Genomic DNA, 19,491 nt, shown 5'->3' with positions numbered 1-19,491 from the left:
CGGCACCGGGCTCTTGGCAGGAGTGCTGTAAGGTATCGCCCCGTGTCCTCCGGGATAACACCTTGGCCCCACCTGGGATTCTGCATCGCGGTACTTGAGCTCCCGGGATGCTGGAGCTTTTTTTTGGGGGGATCAGCACCTATCTAAACCACTGCTGCTTTAGGAATGGTGTAGGAGAGACCTGATGGTAAGCGTTGAGGGTTGGGATTTGTTCGAATACCGGCCCCAAACCCACTGTGTTTCCCGAGCTCCGCAGGGCTGTGCGCGGTTGGTGTCCCTGGTTTCCCAGGGATCTCGTTCTGTGCAGGGTTGGAGCACTCCTTAGTGCCCCAGCTGGGCCATCCCTGCACAGCGAACATGGGCTTTCCATGGCGTAGTTTCTTTCCACCTGGGAGTTTGGACTGGATAGAACTCAGCCTTTTTCTCAGGATTGCCACCCAGCCTAGAATTTTGGGCTAAACTTCATGGATAGAAATTTCAGTACTGGTTTGTTGTTACTGTTCAACATCACAAGCTATTTGCAGAATAGTATTAGTGGATTTAATACAATGGAATTCCTAAGTTTAGTGGCCAGACCCAGGTTAGACAGGTAGAATTTCCCCCTTGCAGGCCTTGATAACAAACAGCTTTTAAAAACAACCTGGGATTAAAAATTTTGATACGTATGGCTTCAAAGGGTTTGCTTTATGGATAGTTAACTTCATAGGTGATCTTTGTAGGGGAGGGAGATTTGGGTTTTTTTTCTGGTTCTTTCAGATATTAACTCTGAAAAATACATACATGCTGGTTTTTCCCACTACCTGCTTCTCAAAGCAAGCTTCAGAGTAACCAGATCAGAAAGTCTTTATTATTCTGTGCCACTTTGTGTGGAAGCATTCTTTTCCCTGCTTGCCTCTGGAAGCTGAGGCAAGATCTGTGCTTCTTAAAAAACATGCAAGATGCTTTTGTCAGCAAATAAAGGGGAGGTGGGGCTGTAAGATTGGTTTGGTAGTTATTTTTGTGAAGACAGTTCTAAGGAAGAAATAATCCAGGTGGTGCAGTTGTAGGATCTGAGGCTTTCCATGAAAGTGTTGGTGAGGGAGGGACTCAGGAATCCTAAAGCTCCTCTGATCCTGCAGACTCTTCCCCACGTTAGTGATGGCACTGCAGGAGTTGCCTTCTCGTGGGAGGGTAGGGCAGTGCTTGGGTCCTCTCCTGATTCTGCAGCTCTGAGCTTGTGAGAGGACAAGGATGGGGCACACCATGCCAAACTCAAACAAGTTATATTGTGCCTTGGACTTCTCATAAATGTGTTCTCTGCCCTCAGGAGGCAAAACCCCTGAAGTCAGTTGAGAAGAACTGGTCCTGGAATATTTTATGTATTTTACAGGAATGAATTAAAATAGAGATTTATTTCAAGGGCTATTTAGGATATTTCCAAGTTGTTGGTAAATGTCCTGGTACATTGAAGCAGAATTCAGATTCTCTCTGAGCTCTGAACAAACAGAATTGTCAATATGTGTTAGGACTGAGAGACACCTTTTGTTGGTGGCTGGGTACAGAGAACAAACATGAGATTTCCTCACTTCCAGAACAGCTTGTACATCCTGAGCAACACTAACCACGGCATGTGTGGGCAACAGTCTGTGCCATCTCCTGTGCTGCAATTCCCTTTTAAATGAGCTTTAAGTCCTGGGGCTAATCTTTGCAATTTTTTGGTGTAAGAGGTATGGCTGCCCTTGCTCTCCTTTTTGATGATGCTTTGGGAGTTGTCCCTCAGAAGTCGATGGGAGCAGTGAAAGGCTGAGTTACTGTTCAGTGCATTTTGAGCTCTCCAGACAGCAGGCTGCAGCCGTGCTGTGGGAGCCTTTGTGCCCCCAGCCCCGGGCATGTCGGGGGCAGAGCCCTGCTGTGTGTGGCCTGACCAGAGGAGTCCAGGTGGGGCTGAGGCTCCGGGGAGCACATTCCCTGGGAGCTGCCAGGTCCCACTTTGTCACTGCAGTGCAGCCCTTGGACCTGCAGCTGCCTGGCAGCACAGAAATAGCCACTGAAAGCTGCAGGGGAAAAGGGTTAAAGAGCTTCCCTTTCACCTTAGGCAAATAGACAGGAATACTTGGAAAAGAAAGGGATGTCAGGAATGCTGTTGGGAGGAGGGACAGCTGTTTGTTTTATGTCCTCCCACAGAGTACAACCTATTTAAATATTTACATGTTCTCTTATTAAAAGACTTTCTTTCCCATACTTTTCTGGTTATTAAGTTATGAATGGTGGAGATGGAGAGATTTGTAATTGCTAATTCTTCCACTTGTAGTGATGTTGAAAAACAACTTCTATTGTTCTATTCTGTTCATTTTATTTACTCAGAGAAGTATGTTGACAGAGTTTTCTATCAGATTTAAATGGTTTCACCAAGGATTGTGCTTTTTCTTTTAATATTATTACTTTTAGTTACTTTGTATATTTTATAATCTTAGTAGGCTGTCTGAACATGCAGTACAAGTAGAAAATTTCAGATGATGCAACCTTGAAGAGAAAATGGTGAAAAATTAATATTAAATGTCATTGCAGAACATTATTAATGCAGATATTAAAGCGCTTGTGGATGCAAAATTTGTTATTCATAAATAGCCCTCAGTGGTCACTGGGCCCTTCATTGATTCACACATGGCCTGTTCCAACCTTGTTCACATCCTGGGCATCTGTTCTCCTACAAGATCACTGCATCTAGAACTGTCTAACCACTCACAGCATCTATTTGAACTGCTAAGGAGACATCAGGAGTTAATGACATGAAACATCCTGGGTTGCAGAGCTCTTGCAGGGGTGGGAAATGTAATACCAGAACTCCTAAGGCTCCAGGGCAAAGACACCCTTGGGTTAGGAAGTAATCTTGAAATCAACAGATCATGGGTGACACCAAATGTGTCCAGAGTCGCTGTTGGGCTGAGGCTTTGGTCATTAATCATAGTTGTAAATTAAGGTATTTCACCTCGATGTAAAATGAGTAAAATGAGTTTCACGAGGAATGTGTTTTGCACACTGTGCAGACCTTCAATTTGAAGTCTGAAAGTAATTTGGCATGAGAAAGAGTGTTCAGTTTGGTAGCAGACAGTGAGTGTTTCGTGTCCTCGGGTGGTTTTAATTGCTCAGAGCGAGTGGTGTGACATTGCTGTTTCGTTTTGAGGAGCAGGGTCTGGGTACCCAAGGAAGCCTTCAGAGGGTGAAGGTTGCTCCCATTGAGCTGAGCTGACCAGCAGACCTCTGACAGACTGTGGCAAGGTTGGTGCTTTGACCTCCAAAGTTTGCACCCTGTAATAGATATTCTGGAAGTAATCCTTACTCTCATCTGTAATAATTACCCATCTAATGATCTGGGTGGCAAAGATGGTGGCAAAAGTTATAAATGAAAATTGAACAGAAGATGGCCCAGGTGCAGGGCAGCCTCTCGGGGTGTGCCTGGTTTGCAGTGGCTGCCCAGGTGGTGGTGAGAGAAATCTCTGCCACGTTTCAGTGTCCAGAGCCCTGCGGTCTGGCCGGGAGCCAGGGTTTAACGTTGGAGTGACTCTGGCAACTACAAATCCCAGGGAGCAGTGCCGAGAGCAGCTCAGGGCGGGCGGGCTGGCACCGTGCGGGGCCAATGGCAGCGGGGAACTCTCCAGCTCCGTGCGTGTCGCCTGCCAGCGCTCAAAAGCGGCGCCCGCAGCTGGCTCCGGACTGCGAGCCGCCTGGTGCCCTGGGCTCCTCTCATTCCTGCGGGAGCTCTGCCGAGACGCTGTGCTCCGCAGCCTCCCTGCCGCCCGCGAGAAGCCCGCCGGACCAGTGCCGATGGATGCCATCCTGAGCTGCAAGGCGGAGGACCTGGAGGATTATTACAACTTGCTGGGATGCGATGAGCTATCGACGGTAAGAGCCTCTCCCTCCTCACCAGCTTATTCTCAGTTTGAACGGGCTCGTGTGTCTGCAGGGAATTTGCAGACACAAATTGCGGCTGTCTCTGCGGGCAGGAGTATTTGAAATGCCTTGTGCACTTTCTTTCTTGCCACTCATAGGATCCCCCTTGGAAAACTCAGTTTTACCTCCCGTGTTTTCTCCGGCATTAAGAGTCTGGAGTAAGACTTAGGTTGAAAATGCCATGTAGAACAGGACTGGATTATGGAGAGAGCCAACTTCATGTGTTTGACAGCATCCAAATAATAGTTTGGAATATATTTTATTGGTTTTGAAAACTGAAAAGGAGCTATTTATGTACAAGTAATACAGTGAAAGTTCATAGCTTTAGGGCACTGATAACACTGCTAGGTTTCTTGGGCTTTATACATAGTACAATATTTTTTTAATGTATTCACTTGTTCAGATGAAAACAAAACTAGTATCTCTTTATAATTTACCATATTAATATTTTAAAATGCTGTTTTTAATTAAATTCAAATACTAGTTTTACTAATTTGTTTTGACAGCAGAACATGCTTTATAATGAAATTTGGCTAAGCTATTTTTGAGTGATTTGCAGCTGAAACAACTCTGCATCGTGTTAAAGGTTTCCATACAACTTTTTGTTGGCTAGTCTAGTATGCTGCTTTTCTCTTTTTTTAAAATTTTATTTAGCTGTTCTATTAACTGGAATTGTGTTTCTGATTTGGAAAAGTTTTGATTACTCTTTTGTAATGAGGGATATATTCAGTGGAGATAAAAGTTGTCTTTCGCTCAGTAAATTTAATCAGATGCTCTCACCTGTCCTAGTGGTGAAGTATAAAGATCGGGAGTAAACATCTTCACAGTGTCCCAGAGGGAAATGTGAAGCTTTTCCCGAGGACACTCCCAGAAGTGATCCCAGCAGAGGGCAGTGCTCCAGGCTCCAGGCAGCCTTGTTTCACAGATGCTGTTTCTCCCTTTCTACCTCACGCTAATTCCTTGAGGGCCTAGCAATTAATGAACAGCTCAAGTACATGTGATAATAATTTCTCAAATTGCTCGAAGACGAAATGTAAAAGCTGGAATAAATGCTAATGGGTCCTGAAAAGCAAGCTGTCAGTGCTGTTTGTTGGGAGAAGCAGCAGATGTTGCTGCACTGTTTTTGACACGGGAGAGAGAACTTGGGGATCCCAGGCTGACTGAGCTCCAGGATGGCCTCCCCTCAGGACCCTGCACAGCCCTTCGGGGGTCTCACAGGAGTTTGGAGCATTACAGGGACTTCGCAGTCTCACTACTTTGTACAGGAGTCAAGCATTTGGCACAACTTTGGGTGTGCACAGCACACTCCCAGCTGCAGCACTTTCATCTAAGCTGCTGAATATCCTGCTCTTGGTTGGACCTGGTTCAATGTAAGCAGAAATACTCTCAGTTTCTACAGACTTTCTGCTGTATTCAAGTAAACACAAACCAAGTTCATTTGTGGCTTCTGGTAGAATGGAGCTCACAGACACCTACATCATCTTTAGATTTGACAGGAGGGGGGAGATTTAATCTCCATCCTTCTTCAAGAACAATGCTGGTTTTGTATAGTGGGTATATTAATTTTGTGTATGTTGTATAAACTTCCTATAAAGTTTTCTTTCTACTGACTTTTTTAAGCAGAAAACTTCCATGCTGCCCTTCTGCTACATTTTAACCCTGTGTACATTTTAACTTTAAAATTCCCCTTTAAGTAACTGTTTGAGATGATAGCTGGCTATACAGTAACCAGTGTCACCAAGTTCTCTGTACACTGTGTGTGTTTTAAAGTGTCTTACTGACTGCAGATACACCCCATTACATCTGTCCCTCTGGAAGGAGCTTCTGAGCAGAGTGAAAAGTGTAGAATTCTTAAGATACTACCATAGATCACATTTTTTTCCCAGAATATTACAAGATTTGTCCAGCTAGTTGAATGAACTGTAATTTTATTCTAAATAAAAAATTCTATGAGACTTAATTTTGAAGTAAGTAATTCAAATTTTACACGGCTGTTATGGTTTGACAACTGATGAATTTGTATAAACAGCCTTTGTAGTATGGGAAAGAATGGTAATTTTTGATACCTTAGGCAAATTGTGAAAGCTTAAGCTTAACTTTTCTTAAGCCAAAAGAAGTTTTGGCTTCTGAATTATAAGAACCAGCAAGATACTTGTAAAAGCACTAAACATTTGAAATTCTCAGCTGATGCCCACTCCAGTGGCTTCATGGCTCCACATGTGTTGGTTTTTCCAGTGGTTGTAATACTTTATAGTATGACAAACTGTGGGATTTGCAATTAACTGATAAACTAATTATGCCAATATTCTAATGTTGATTATAAATCTATTCTACTCCAAGCCAACCTCTTTGCATGGAAAATGAACTTGAAGAAAGAATATGATCTACTGGTTATGGAGTGAGTTCTCTTGTGGTATCCAGGATGGAAACCTCATGGGGTGCTGGCTGAATTTCCTATGAAGAGGATGTGGAGGAAGCCACCTAAACCCACAAATTGATCTTCAGCAATGCAGAGAGCCTTTGCTTCCTGCCATGAGACTCTGCTGGAAGTCGGAGTTGATTAAACAACGTCAAGAGCAACTGAAGGGATGCATTTTGCCTCTGTAGGCAAATGTCTTTGCACATTTTTCTTGAGCCATGCTGGATGACTGAGCCTCACTAAAGCAAGACTAAGGAGGAGTGCATGGAAATGAGATTAAATAAGCAGTGTTGCTGGCAGATGGTTGTTGTTACCTACTTTGCTTGTACCACAGCTTGTAAAATTGAATGGGACAGAATCTTTCAGCGTTCCTTGTTGTTTCTCCCAGCCTCTTTAAAAAAGAAAATTTGCAGATTTTTTCTGTGTTTACTCACTTTGTTTCAATATTTTGTTTAGGTTGAACAGATTCTTGCTGAATATAAGATTAAAGCCCTTGAATGCCATCCTGACAAGCATCCTGGAAACCCCAAAGCAGGTATGTATTCTTTCCCATGTAAAAACAATCTATTTTTTTCTTCTATTAGCATGGCAAGATAAAAAATTCAGCCTTAAAACTTTATTTCCCCTCAGTATATTTCAATCATAGTGTGCATTGGGCACGTTCTATTTAAATAGCAAGCTTGCAAATCTTTCTAAGACTTGCACGCTCCTTTGTGATAGTGAAGGAAGACACTTGTTGGATTTTTTTTTATTTCTAGGACCTTGAATCTTTTTTCTTTCTACAGTAGATCATCTTTCAATACAGAATTTATTTCTGGAGTGTGTCCCTTCCTAAACCTGCAGAGTTGGTGCACTTCCACACTCAGTGGCACTCCAGTGCCACACTTGCATCAATCAGTTAATTTACTGCCAGGAACAAGCCTGTGAGGAACACATAAATGGGCTTTATTATCTTTTAATGTAATTGAATGGCTGGAAGTGAAGAGCAGCCAGCCCCATGAGGAGCCTCTGTTTGCCGAACAGCAGCTGATGTTTGTGTTGATGAGAGGGGGCAGCTCCCAGAGCTGGGAGGGCTGAGCAGCACCTGAGTGATTTGGAGCCAATCTTTACCCATCCAAAGCCACAGACAGCCCTGGGCAGAGCTCACCAAGGCTGAGGTACAAAAAGGAGCAGCCGAGTGCCAAATATCAGAGCAGCTTTGCTTGTCACAAAGAAATGTTACACTCTCTCTTTACCTGAACATACCTTACTTACTTTAAATACCTTTTTACAGTACTAGTGAGGGTTTACTTTGTGTTTTATTTCATCAGCTTAAGGTTAATAAAGAGTAATTACAGTAGACCTTTCTTTTGTTGAAAACTAGTAAGATTAGAATAAGAAAACCTAGTACAGTTGTTCCCTCAGCCCATTGTCTCTTGTTTGATTTATTGTTATCAATTTTGATTAGTGTTTGGGTGTAGTGTATTTCAAAAGAACTCTCTAATTTGTAAACTGGAATAAATTAATAATAGTAATAATAATAGATCACTGTTACATAGGTGAGTCATAGATAAAGTCTAAATCTTTATAACCCTTCCACAAATAGTAACATGCAGCTGCATCCTTAGTAACCATTCCGTGAAAAATTACCCTGTAGGGAAAATGAGAGTTCTTACTCATTCAGTCTGGATAACATTTTAGCATACGTGGAAAATACACCTAATAAAATGCACTAGTTAATTAATCTGAACTATATTTAGATCATTATTCTTGTTTGTCAGTTCCTGTTTATCTTTTTTCTTGCTGCTCATGGTTCTTGTTGCTGTGCTCTGCTCTGACTCCTGTGCTGCTGCAGATCTCAGTGTGTTCCTTCTAAGCAGTGTTGCTCTAATTTCCCTTTGTCAGGTGGGGCTGACTTGTGCCTTGTACCTGTGTACTCCGTAAGTCCCTCTCAAGTTTAGGAGCTTTTGAAGCTGCTAGACAAAGGAACGTTTCAGTCCTGATTTGCAGGGGTATCAGTCCACCGCAGGTGCCACGATCCTAAAGCCAGCCAGAGCTGTGACCCAGAGCCACATCCCTTGGCCACTTGCTTCTCCTTCTGCCTTCTCCTCTGCTTTGCTCTGAGCCATTGCTGGCCTGTCCCCTTTTGCATCTGAATTCATTCCTTTGCCAAGCCAACCTTGTCCTCCGTGTCCTTTTTGTCTGTGTCCCAGTGGAGGATTTCCAGAGGCTGCAGCAGGCCAAGGAGACGCTGACCAACGAGGAGAGGCGGGCGCGTTACGATCACTGGCGGCGGAGCAAAGTCACCGTCCCGTTCCGGCAGTGGGAGGCGCTGAGCAGCTCCGTCCGAACGGTCCGTGCGGGCCCCGGGCAGCGGCAATGAGTTCCAGCTCTGCCTTCTGCCGCAGCGCCAGGCTCTGGCCGTGGGAATGGTGCAGAGACATTCCTGCGCTGTGCGTGCTAAGGAAATTCAGGAGAAACTGGAGCACTTCGGGAGCCCATTCACACAAGGGCGTTAGGCCAGTAGTTTTAGAGTGGATTTATCAAGTTGCTGCTTTTATAGGAAGTTTAAGTAACTTAGGGGCTGTTTTCAAATGTTTCAGCTCACTTTGCTTTTGTACAAAACTTTTATTTCCTTTTGAAGTTAAGTTAAAGCTGGGATCCTTTTATAAAATATTCTCCTCTTGGTATATTGCTTATCAGATAGATTTTCATGTTGTCTGATTAAAGATGTCATTGAAAAAATCCAGGGGGCAGTTCCTTGGAACCCTGGGCTTCCCACAGAGCTGGAGGGGCTGGTGGGGTCATCTGGGACAGAAGTAGGAGTTTTTTGGGTGATTTCCTTCCTGATTTTGCCTTTGAGAAGATTTGGGAGCATGGCCCTAGTAGAGCTCAATTCCATAATATTGGATTGAGCTACATGGTCATACTTTAAGGCAGGTGAATAAAAGTTTCCTTTGTCAATTCTGCCCATCTCAGTTCTGCTTAGGAGAAAAGTTTGAGACACTTCAACTACAGCATTATGCCTGAGCTTAAATGTTTGGTGGAAATACCCAATTAAGCTTAGTTCGGTTCCAAACAGATGTTATTCCACAGACTTTAATATTAAATATTTTCAAATTGCCTTGCCTTCAAAAGGTACTCTGAAGTTAAAGACAGCTTTGAAAATGAACATTTCTGAAGTCACTCAAGCCCTCTTAAAAAAAGTCTGAATTCATGACAGAAGAAACTGGACAAAAGGCCCTTAAAATTCTGATGTATTATTTTGTTCTTCACCCCCACCTGCCATAAAGTGTCCTCTCCAGTGCTGTTTGTGCCATGTAACCAGACTTTCCCCTATCCCATTGACCTGCAGGCTTCTCAATGTGCTTTGTTTAACCATTTATTGCAGCAATATAAAAAAAAAAAAACTCATTTAAAACCCTTAAAGCATAGGGCTCAGTTCTTTGTTCTGTTTGCATTCCTTTAGTCAGTGCACTGGGCTGTCCAAAGTAAGAAGGACCAAATGCTGGAAGCTCCTGACTTTGGTAATACCAACAACATAACTGATGAGATGTGGGCCCAACAGCTGGAAAGCAGTGGAGATGGATTGTTGGGAGGGAGCAGGGAGCAAGATGATGTTGCAATCCCTGATGTGAAACCACAGTCTACAAAGAATCCAGAATCCCCAAGTAAGTGAAAACAGCAGTTAGAGAAAATTGCAGTATCCGGGGATTGGCCTGAAATGGGGGCTTTCAGTCTTGAGAAAGTCTTCTCCAGAACACTGTGTTGAACTTTTAGCTTTTTAAATGTGGTTTTGGGTTGGGATTTTGGTTTGGATTTTATGCTTTTGATTACTTATTTAATGTTGAAGATTTCAGATGCTCCTTCCTCCCTATCCCAAGTTTCCTTGTTTGTTTGCTAGTTAAAGCTGCAACTGGAGAAGGAGAAAAAAATGCTTCAGCCAAAATGGAAAGTTTAGTTTTTCTGATATATAAAAATGCAAACTAAAAAGAGAAGGCAGTTATTTTCAGTGACTTTTAAAAATAAATTTTAGAACTGTTAAGTAAAATAATAAGTTTGGGGTTTTTTTATTCAGTGCTTTTGCAGTCTTCATCTGATGAGTTAATGAGGTCTAAAATTTGAGACTTGAAGGCTTCTTTTATATTCAAACAGTTTTGTTTTTTCTAAGTAGTGTATGCACCAGAATAAATGTGTGTTTCAAAAGTGTCACCTGGCAGTCAGCATTTCCTGGCTGTGGTTTAGGTCACTGATCAAAGCTTCCTTAGCACCACGGGCACCCTCTGTGCTGCCTGATCCTTCAGCAGTTTCATAATCCTAGTCCATGTTAGCACAGAACTATTGTTAAACAAAACCCTGCCATTTCTCCCCAGTCTGATCAAGCAGCAAATTATGGTCAGCTGTGAGGGCAGCAAAACCTAATGTAATCCCAAACATTTGTGGAATGCACAAAATTGATTAGAAAATTCTACAAGGAAGTGTGTACCAGGCCTAATGAAAACTTGATTCTTGATTTTGAAAAATTGTGCTATAACTTCATGCTATTTGCTTTTTTTTTTTTTTTTTTTTGGTAATTAAATAATCACTGTATCCTTTGTAGAACAGTAAAATTTTGAAGGAAAGAAAACATCATCTTGTTCCTTGGAATGGTGAATTTTCTTTTCAGGCATCTTCTTTCTCTAGTGTTTTTTTTTTTAAGTTTTAATTTAATTTCCAGATATTTGAATGGGAAAAACATCAAACTCATCAAGTGCCTACTTCATTTATCCAGTGGTATATATTCATGAATAATGTTAATGTTATAATATATTTGACAGGGTGTGTATGCACTTCAATGTTTATACCCCATGTTAGGATGTCGATAATATTTTTGTTTTGATCCAGCAAAAATTGATATATTGGGTTCCACTTTGCAACTGTGGCATTGTCCGTTCCTGTCACTGGCCTGGATGAATTCTGGACTGCCACCTACATGGCTATTTCAGTTCAAACAACAGATTTGAACACTAATTCTGCTCACAGGATTCAGTTTGCTGTAAAAGGAAGGTCACATTTTAGTATGAAAAGGCCCAGATCACGTACTTGCAGATTTATTACATCATCTTTATCACATCACATCATTTATCACTTCACCTCCATCTTCTTGCCTAGATTAGGGCCTTGCAATTTGTCAGTTTTGCTTTGTGAGTCCCCTTCAGGGACTGCCAGGGTTCTCCTGCTCTCCTCTGGGACCTTCCCAGCTGAGCTCTGTGCTGAAGGTCGCTGTTTGAATCTTGTTCCTGCCCAGAACTCAGTGCTCTGTTTGTCCCTGCTAGTCAGCAGCACTGGAAGTGACCACTTCTCTGCTTGCTTCTTTCTGGGAAGACCATCCAGTACTGTTTCAGAAAATTTAATTTTATGCATGTTGATAATAATTTAGTTGTCTTTCTCTTTTTTGCCCTCAGGATTTTCAGAGGGGAATTACTGGCACTTGCGTTTCCGCTGGTCAGGCGACGCTCCATCAGACCTTCTGAGGAAATTCAGAAACTATGAGATCTAAAATGAGACACACACAGGAGCAGGAGATCATCTGTTCAGCATTCCCTTTGGGTTTTTAACAGCAGTTATAAGTTATTTGTGTTTTGTATTCTTTATTGGAATGTGTTCTTCTCGTCAATGTCTAAATACTGACTTACCACACGTGCTGGGAGCATTACAGGTGGAGGTTTTTCTGTTCAATAACCTGTTCAGTATTAATATAAAGTGATGTTGTGAAGTTATCTAACATCTTGTATATTGTTTCTTATATTCTCAAATATTGTTTGGTGATTAATATTTCTTTCAATAGTGTGACATTATAAAAAACATACTCTCGGTAGAACCCTGGGCTCCAAGGTATCCTACTCAGAGGATCTTCCAAAAGCTTTATGACAATGAACTGTAAACAGAGCTGTGCTTATCTCTTAACTCTGTGCTCTGCTTCACTTCTCCATTGCATTGTACTCACTGCAGTGATTTATAATGTATTCATTACAAACTTTACTTGTAGGAGAGTTGTGATCTTATGTTATAGATGAAATAAGAAGGTTCTTGTTATCCAAGGTCTCTGTGACAGATTAAGCACTCCTAAAAATCCCTTGTCTTCTACCTTAATAAGAACGCTTTTTGCACCAGCTGTTTGTTTTGGAAGGCAGTTTCAGAACTTTACTTCTCCAGATAGCAATTTTTGTCTTAGGATGTACTGGTGGAAAACTGATCCCCTGTGTATGTGTGCCAACACTGTCCCGTGGCTTCATAGCAATTCCCCTCCATGCTCAGGTGTGCTAGACATGATTTTACCAGGGTTTTGTGCAGTGAGGAATGAAACATCAGTCTAGTCAGCACTAATGTGAACAAAATCTCACATGAAAAGGTTCTGATACTTCGGGCAACTTTTCAAATTCTGCATTGTTGTTTATTTATGTTTGTTTATTTGTGTTTGTTTTCTTCTTTGCAAATTTGGCTAATATGTCAGGTATGGACATTGTGGTTTTGTGCAGGCAGATAATTCCACCAGCAGCAAATAAAACTTCATGCACACAGAAAAGGGGTTTCTTTCATCTTTTTAATTAAATCCTCCACCCACCACAGAGATTCCTTTGGAATTTCTTGTTATTTGTCATCTTAGTGGGTAAAAGCTTAAGGAGTCCAGTTGGGAATTGCAGGCAGTGCAATGGAAAGTGTCACCTGGCGAGTGCGGTGCTGTCCCCACATGGGAACAGTCTGCTGTCTGTCTGTCCCTGGAGGGGTGTGTGTGGCTGTGCCCCTCCTGCCTGGGGGCTGTTTGCCGCCTGCTGTGCCCCAGGTGCTGGGGGGATCTCACTGACCTCGTGGGCACCTGTGCCCTGCAGGCAGCGCTTGCCCAGGGCTGTCCCCGTGCCACTGCTGCAGCTCCCAGCTGGTGAAAGCTGTGCTGGACCTGTGCTGCTGCAGCCACGCTGACCTAGAGTGGGTGGCACCGGTACCAAGAGCCAGTTCTACAGCACAACCTCTTTCATTTTACCTGCTTTTCCCTTGCGTATTTTGCAGCTGCAAACATTATGAGATTAATAATTCTCTGTAACTGGTTTGGTTTTTTCTGGTGCATTTGCTGCTTTACTTCATACAAAGGTATTTGCTCAAGAAGGACTTTGGTCCATTTTATATAATGTCTATCAAACAATTGTAACAGAAGAAACTCTTACTCTGTGTGAAGGATACTGAGTAATAGGGAACAATTTTCCCTCCAAGAAAAAGATGGGAATGCAGCCAGCTGGAGCATGTTGAATCAGATGGCAGCCCAGATTCTCTGCCCATTTCACTTGCCGGTAAAGGTAAAAGGGGATAGTCGGATGGATGATTTAGCACCTAATGAGCTGGTTTCCTTTGAGAAGTGAACACACAATAGACCTTTGAACAGCAAACGAATAGTTTGTGTCGTTAAAACTGATGTCATTATTAGCCAATTATTGTGTGGTTGGTTTTGGCAAAGAACCTTTGGATGTTTGTTCTGGATGAATAACTGCAGACATTTGGAAGGCTCTTAGCCCAGTAAAAGCTCATGGCAAAAGTTGTGTTTTTCAACAACCTGCTCAAGATCAGCCCTGTAATTTGTACTTGTCCTCATGAGGAGGGCAGGTTCTAACTGGTGTTCCAGTAAACCAGTGCCACTAATACAGATTCCTTTTGTTCCATTTTTGTACAAGTTAAACTTGAAATGGTCTATTTTCCTGTATTTCCTTAGTTGAATTAATCTGTTCCTAGCAGAGCAAACTCAGATGGATTGGAAAACAAGAGGAGCCTGTGCACCCTGTTTTGCTTTTCATTCCCCAGAAGCAGGTGGGACCTGACCTGTTGGCCAGTAACAAGAGGTAACTGGAATGAGTGGGCAGCCCAGTTCTCCCTCCTGTTAGAAAGGAAGAAAGCACCTGACAGCTTAGTCAGTGTTAGAGCATTGGGTCTACACCCCAAGCAGAAACTGCTTATCTGCTTCTTGAAATGTACAGTGCTTTTAGAAGCTTTTTGCTAGTAGTGAGGAGAGTCAGTGAATGTCCCAGCTGACATTTCACCAGCAGTTATGGGGTGCTTTGGCCCCTGCACTGGTGAGCACCAAACGTAATTCCCATGCTGGAGCTTTTGCTGGGGCAGGGGTTGTGGTGGATCTCAGGCTCTGTGAAGGTGTGATTGAGGCAACAGAGTCAGAGGTTTGTGGTTTTCAGGGGCCCACTGAGATCTTTAACTCTCTTTGTGAAGTGGAGACAGTGGCAAAGGGGAAACAGCAAGCCAGACACTATTTATTAGATTAGGGCCTAGGAGTTTCAGGCTGGAGGAGGGCAGCCCTCTGAAGACATGGTATGCTCCTATTTTTTCTTAAGCTCCCCTTGGGAATTGCTTAGGTGGGCAGTAAAGGGTCCTGGCTGTTTTGGGTACGTGAGGGCTCTGATTTACTGTGCTGTGTTACAGCTCTGAGCGATTTGGTATGAAAATAAACAGAGTTGTGAGGTGAGCCCAGATCCTCTGGAGTCCAGACAGAAGTGTTGATAAAACCCAGCCACCACTGGACTTGTGAAGGCTGAGGAGTTTTCGCCTGGAAGTTACAAGACAGCAGAAGGAGTGCAGGTGTATGATGATAAAATACATAGTATAGGGAACATTGTTCAATGCTGTGTTCCCAGGCCTTTGAACTATTTTTAAACAGAAATTAAGCAACTACTTAGCCAGTTATTTACAGTGAAACTGAATAGCATTGGGGGATTCTGGAATGATATAAAATTATTATATCTTTAATTGCTGCTGTTATACTCGTGCAAGTGCAGAATATATAAGATTGCCAAGAACCAAAACATCCTCAACCTTTTTGTTTTGCCAGTATTTGAGAAGTTGCTTTGCCAACATTTGGCAAGCGACAGTGTAAGAGTTAGTTTGGACAATAAACACAGACAGTACATGACTTAAAATCTCAGGCTGAGTAATGCTGAATGATAGGTAAGGTCGTTTCTTGATTGTTTGTTTTCCTCTTTAAATGAGATTTTTAACAAAGGCAGTTTATATGTTCTATAATAGAAGCCAGTATCCTGATTATTAAAACAGATACTGAGGATCTTTAATTTCCTGAGCGTGAACATTGCTATCTTACCTTCCCAGCAGGCTCATCTCTCATTTCAGGATATGAAAGTGTAAGCAGTGAGGCTGTTGTAAAGCTGATGAAATTACACAGCAAAAGATAAAGCCTGGCCTGTCCCTGTCAGACGGGCAGATGGCGATGATCACTTCGTCCGTGCTGGGGTTCGATTGCAGCCCGGCGCACACGCTCCCCCTGCTGCTGGCAGGGTTTGCAGCCCTTCCTTGGGGCTGGGGCACACGTAGAGGAGCCTGACACACTTGGGTGGTGAGACCTCAGTTTGAGTCAATCACGGACGGTCGGGGAATGCTGCCAGGTTTTGTTTTTCCTGGTTATTAATGGCATAATAACTTCTGTCGCTTTTTCCCCGTCAACACCATACTGTGTGTGTATGTGCATCACGCATGTACAGAGGGCAGGAAAAGAGGATTGAGGGCCCCCCACTGGAGGTCCAGGAGGAATCAGCTTCCTTCAGGAAAGCCAAGGTTTGATGGAGCAAGTCCATTCCTTATAGAGAAACCTTCTGCTGACAAGATTTAATTTATTTTGTATCAGCTGTAGGATGTGGGGGCAGAACAACAGACCTTTGGGTGAATCAGGACATTGTATGTTAGGCATTGGATGAACGCTGAGCTTTGCAGCTGGACGCTGTCTGTCCTGTCTGAGCTGAGCTGCTGAAAGAGCACCAACCCCCAGGTGCTGTTCTGCCACCTCCATCGAGGCTCTTGTCAACCCCCAGGTGCTGTTCTGCCACCTCCATCGAGGCTCTTGTCAACCCCCAGGTGCTGTTCCCCCTCCATCGAGGCTCTTGTCAACCCCAGGTGCTGTTCTGCCACCTCCATCGAGGCTCTTGTCAACCCCCAGGTGCTGTTCTGCCACCTCCATCGAGGCTCTTGTCAACCCCCAGGTGCTGTTCTGCCACCTCCATCGAGGCTCTTGTCAACCCCCAGGTGCTGCTCTGCCACCTCCATCGAGGCTCTTGTCAACCCCCAGGTGCTGTTCTGCCACCTCCATCGAGGCTCTTGTCACTGCTTGCAGGTGCAACGCCAGAACCTTGCCCTGGGCGCTGCTGCAGCTTTGGCACGACTGCTCCTTCTGGCAGGGCCAGGGGAGGGGGAGGAGGGCACGGCCCGATGAGCTGCAGTAGGATAAATACCACAGGGCAACAAGGATGATGGGGGGACTGGAGCATCTCTCATTAGGAAAGGCTGAGGCAGCTGGGCCTATTCAGTGTCACAAAGAGATGACTGCGTACAAATATCCAAAGGGGGCGTCAGGAAGGTGAAGCCAGGCTCTGCTCGGGGGTGCCCAGCAATGGGACAAGAGACCAGGAACTACCTCCGAAGGTGCTTCTCTCCCCTGCAGTGCCCGAGCAGCGGCCCAGCCTGCCCGGAGAGGCCGTGCAGGCTCCTCCGGACGATGTTCCAGAGCCGGCTGAGGCGGCCCTGCCGGTGCCCCGGGACCAACAGCAGCAGCGGATGATCGCGGGACCTGCCCCGCTCTGTGCCCTTATCCCAGCCCACCGCTCTGGGCGCTGCTGTGGCCGGCGAGGAGCAATAAAAGAGCACCCGGCAGGGGACGGGAAAAACAAAAAAAACTAAGCCCCTCCGGGCCGCAGCGAGCAGGGTTCGAACCTGCGCGGGGAGACCCCATTGGATTTCAAGTCCAACGCCTTAACCACTCGGCCATCGCTGCTGACGCTGCTTTGCCGCCCTGGCTGCAGCCTTATAGGGCATTCCGCCCGCCGCATGCCACGCCCCACAGCCACGCAGCCAATGGGCGCCGGCGGCGTCGGCCCCGCCCCGCAGCAATGGCGGCCGCGGTTCGGCGGGAGCGGCGCAGGAGGAACAAATCCCAATTCCCACCGGAGAGTCTCAGCCTCAGGCAGAGAGGCCGCGCCCGCTCCCGGGAATGAAACCTGAGCCTGGCCGGGAGGAGGCAGCCGGGAACTCCTGCATGGACAGCGGCCATTAGGCGCTGCATTAGCTTTCAGTGGCGTTACTGTTTTTCCTCGTTATACTTTTTCTTTCAATTATTGCAAAATCTCTATTACAAAATATCAAAAGGTCTCTATCATATGACCTTTACATGTAATTTAATTCACTATAGATAATTTTTTTACACTAGCAACAGTTAATGATGCAAGCAGTAGTGCAATGGAAATTAAATTTCATTTCGCTTTCTACCTGTGTTGCAATGGGTAAAAATAATAATTTCCCTGATTTTTAATATCTATAATCAGAGCTTTTGTTTTATTATTACAAGAAGCCAGAGTGATATTGGCGAGTTCCCGTCCTTTTTTTTATTATTTTAATGAGTTATGGATCGAGAAGCATTCTTAATAATTGTTTTAACTTGTCTCAGCACCGAAAATGTTGCTGAATTAGTCCTGGTTTTTGAATAGGCGGATGAAAATCGCCTGTGGGGCCTTTTCTCTGAGACCTGCCCGGGGAACGTGGAGGACAGACGGATGTCCGAAAGCGCCGGGCGCTTCTGTGCTCCTCGGAGCCAGGAGGAGCGGCGCTGGCAGCGCAGCCCGATGGAGGGAGGGAAAGGAAAGGGAAAGGGAAAGGGAAAGGAAGGGAAGGATGGGGTTTGCTGCGGAGCAAACGCGGCTCCGGCCCGGCCTCTCCGGGCTCTGCGGCCGTGTCCCTCGGGCAGAGCTCCGTGCGGTGCCGCAGAGCGAGGGCGGCTGGAATTCCCGCCTGGGAAGGCCGACATGGGAAGGGCCCATCGGCTGTGGGAACGCTCCGGCCTCGTGTTCTCCATCCCACCTTGCCGAAGGTGGAAGCCGAGAGCCCCAGGCGCTGCAGCCCCCCGGGCTTCTGCTGGGCTGCGGTGACCGCGTTGGAACCACACACGCGGCATCCCGAGGCACTGAAGCCTGGAAAGCCTGGACAGACTCAGGGCTCCTTCTCCTCACAACTTACGATGTCTGACTCCTTTTCTGAATTTAGGAGCCTTTCTTTCCATAGCAGAACTATGAAAAAACTTACTTTTTTTTTTCCCCTTTAAACAACAACTGCTTTGTGTTCACGCAGAGGATTCGAGATGAAATGTGCAGTTTCAGTAAGACAGAATAAATCGGAGGCGGCTGAGGGCTGTGCAGGCACACCGTGAGCTCTTTCAGCAGCTCCGCTGGGTGTGTGTCTCGGAGGAGTCTCTGGTTCCGAGCAGTGCTGCAGTGACCTCCAGCGCTCTCCGCGCAAGCTGCAGCCGCAGAGCAGGGAGCGCACACAGAGAGCGGCTTCCAGCTCCTTGCCGTGCCCATCCCTGCCCAGGAGCACTGACAGAAGGGTAAGGGACACGTGTAGAGTGCCACTGGAGTAAGTGTACTTTGAACATCAATTTATCTCCCCAAGGAATCTCAGAAGTTTTATTTCTTAGTCGGTGAAAGGTAGCAAGATCTTGACATAAGAACAGGTAACAGATAAAAGGCTGGTTTAGGTCTGTTGTACAAAGCAATGGTGCTAGGATAGAATTGCCTTTATTTTCTCATGTTTTTAATTTCTTCAGGTAACAAGGACAGATACTGAAAAATCTTCAGTAGCACACGGACAGATTAACCAACCAGTATCAAAAATGCACCGGTGGATTCTTCAGAAATACAGGGCTGAGCCCCAAGCACTTCAATCCTTCAGGTTTAGTTGACCTTAAGTGCAATGTCAGTTTTGTAATGCTTGTTCCATCCCTTCTCCACCACCTGCTCTGTGGACTTTTATTTAATCAATCTCTGTCAGCTTTACAAATTCAACATTTTGAACATTTCTTCCTGTTAGAAGTCTATGATGCTTGCAACAGAAAAAATAGGTTAGATTCTGCCCAAGTTAACAAGTATTTACAGCAGTGTTGGCAGAACAGCAACTTTGTGCTTATGTGTAACTTCGAATATTCAAGAGTAAATTTTATATCTCCCTTGAAGAATTTGCACAAAATAATGACTCCAAATAAGTTATGTTTTACAAGAGATAACGCTTGCACCACAAGACTACAGAATTTTGTGTTTTCTTCCCAAAGAAACACATAACAGTAGGAAAACTAATGC

The 19,491-nt window shown here is 44.6% G+C and overlaps 1 protein-coding gene and 1 non-coding gene across 3 annotated transcripts; one reads left to right on the top strand and one right to left on the bottom strand.

The window, feature by feature from the left end:
• The first annotated feature begins 11 nt into the window (after positions 1 to 11).
• On the top strand, positions 12 to 12,846 carry DNAJC12 (DnaJ heat shock protein family (Hsp40) member C12). 2 transcript variants are annotated; one of them, XM_009095992.4, is made up of 5 exons: positions 25 to 3,882; positions 6,806 to 6,884; positions 8,542 to 8,681; positions 9,798 to 9,999; positions 11,773 to 12,846. In XM_009095992.4, exons 1-5 carry the CDS (start codon positions 3,805 to 3,807, stop codon positions 11,865 to 11,867), a joined length of 594 nt encoding a protein of 197 aa, XP_009094240.2. In that variant the 5' UTR covers positions 25 to 3,804; the 3' UTR covers positions 11,868 to 12,846. The 2 variants fall into 2 exon arrangements, 1 of the variants encoding a protein (XP_009094240.2); XR_007777923.1 differs by lacking the exon at positions 11,773 to 12,846 and having other exon boundaries at positions 12 to 3,882; positions 8,542 to 8,781; positions 9,798 to 9,936.
• Positions 12,847 to 17,059: 4,213 nt separating this feature from the next.
• Positions 17,060 to 17,141, bottom strand: TRNAS-UGA (transfer RNA serine (anticodon UGA)). The gene has a single exon. It is a non-coding gene; the product is annotated as a tRNA-Ser (tRNA).
• Positions 17,142 to 19,491: the final 2,350 nt, after the last annotated feature.

The sequence above is a fragment of the Serinus canaria genome, chromosome 6 (assembly GCF_022539315.1).
Source record: "Serinus canaria isolate serCan28SL12 chromosome 6, serCan2020, whole genome shotgun sequence".
Lineage (NCBI taxonomy): Eukaryota > Metazoa > Chordata > Aves > Passeriformes > Fringillidae > Serinus > Serinus canaria.
The sequence above is the reverse complement of the archived record's forward strand: the minus strand, read 5'-3'. Positions and strand labels throughout refer to the sequence as shown.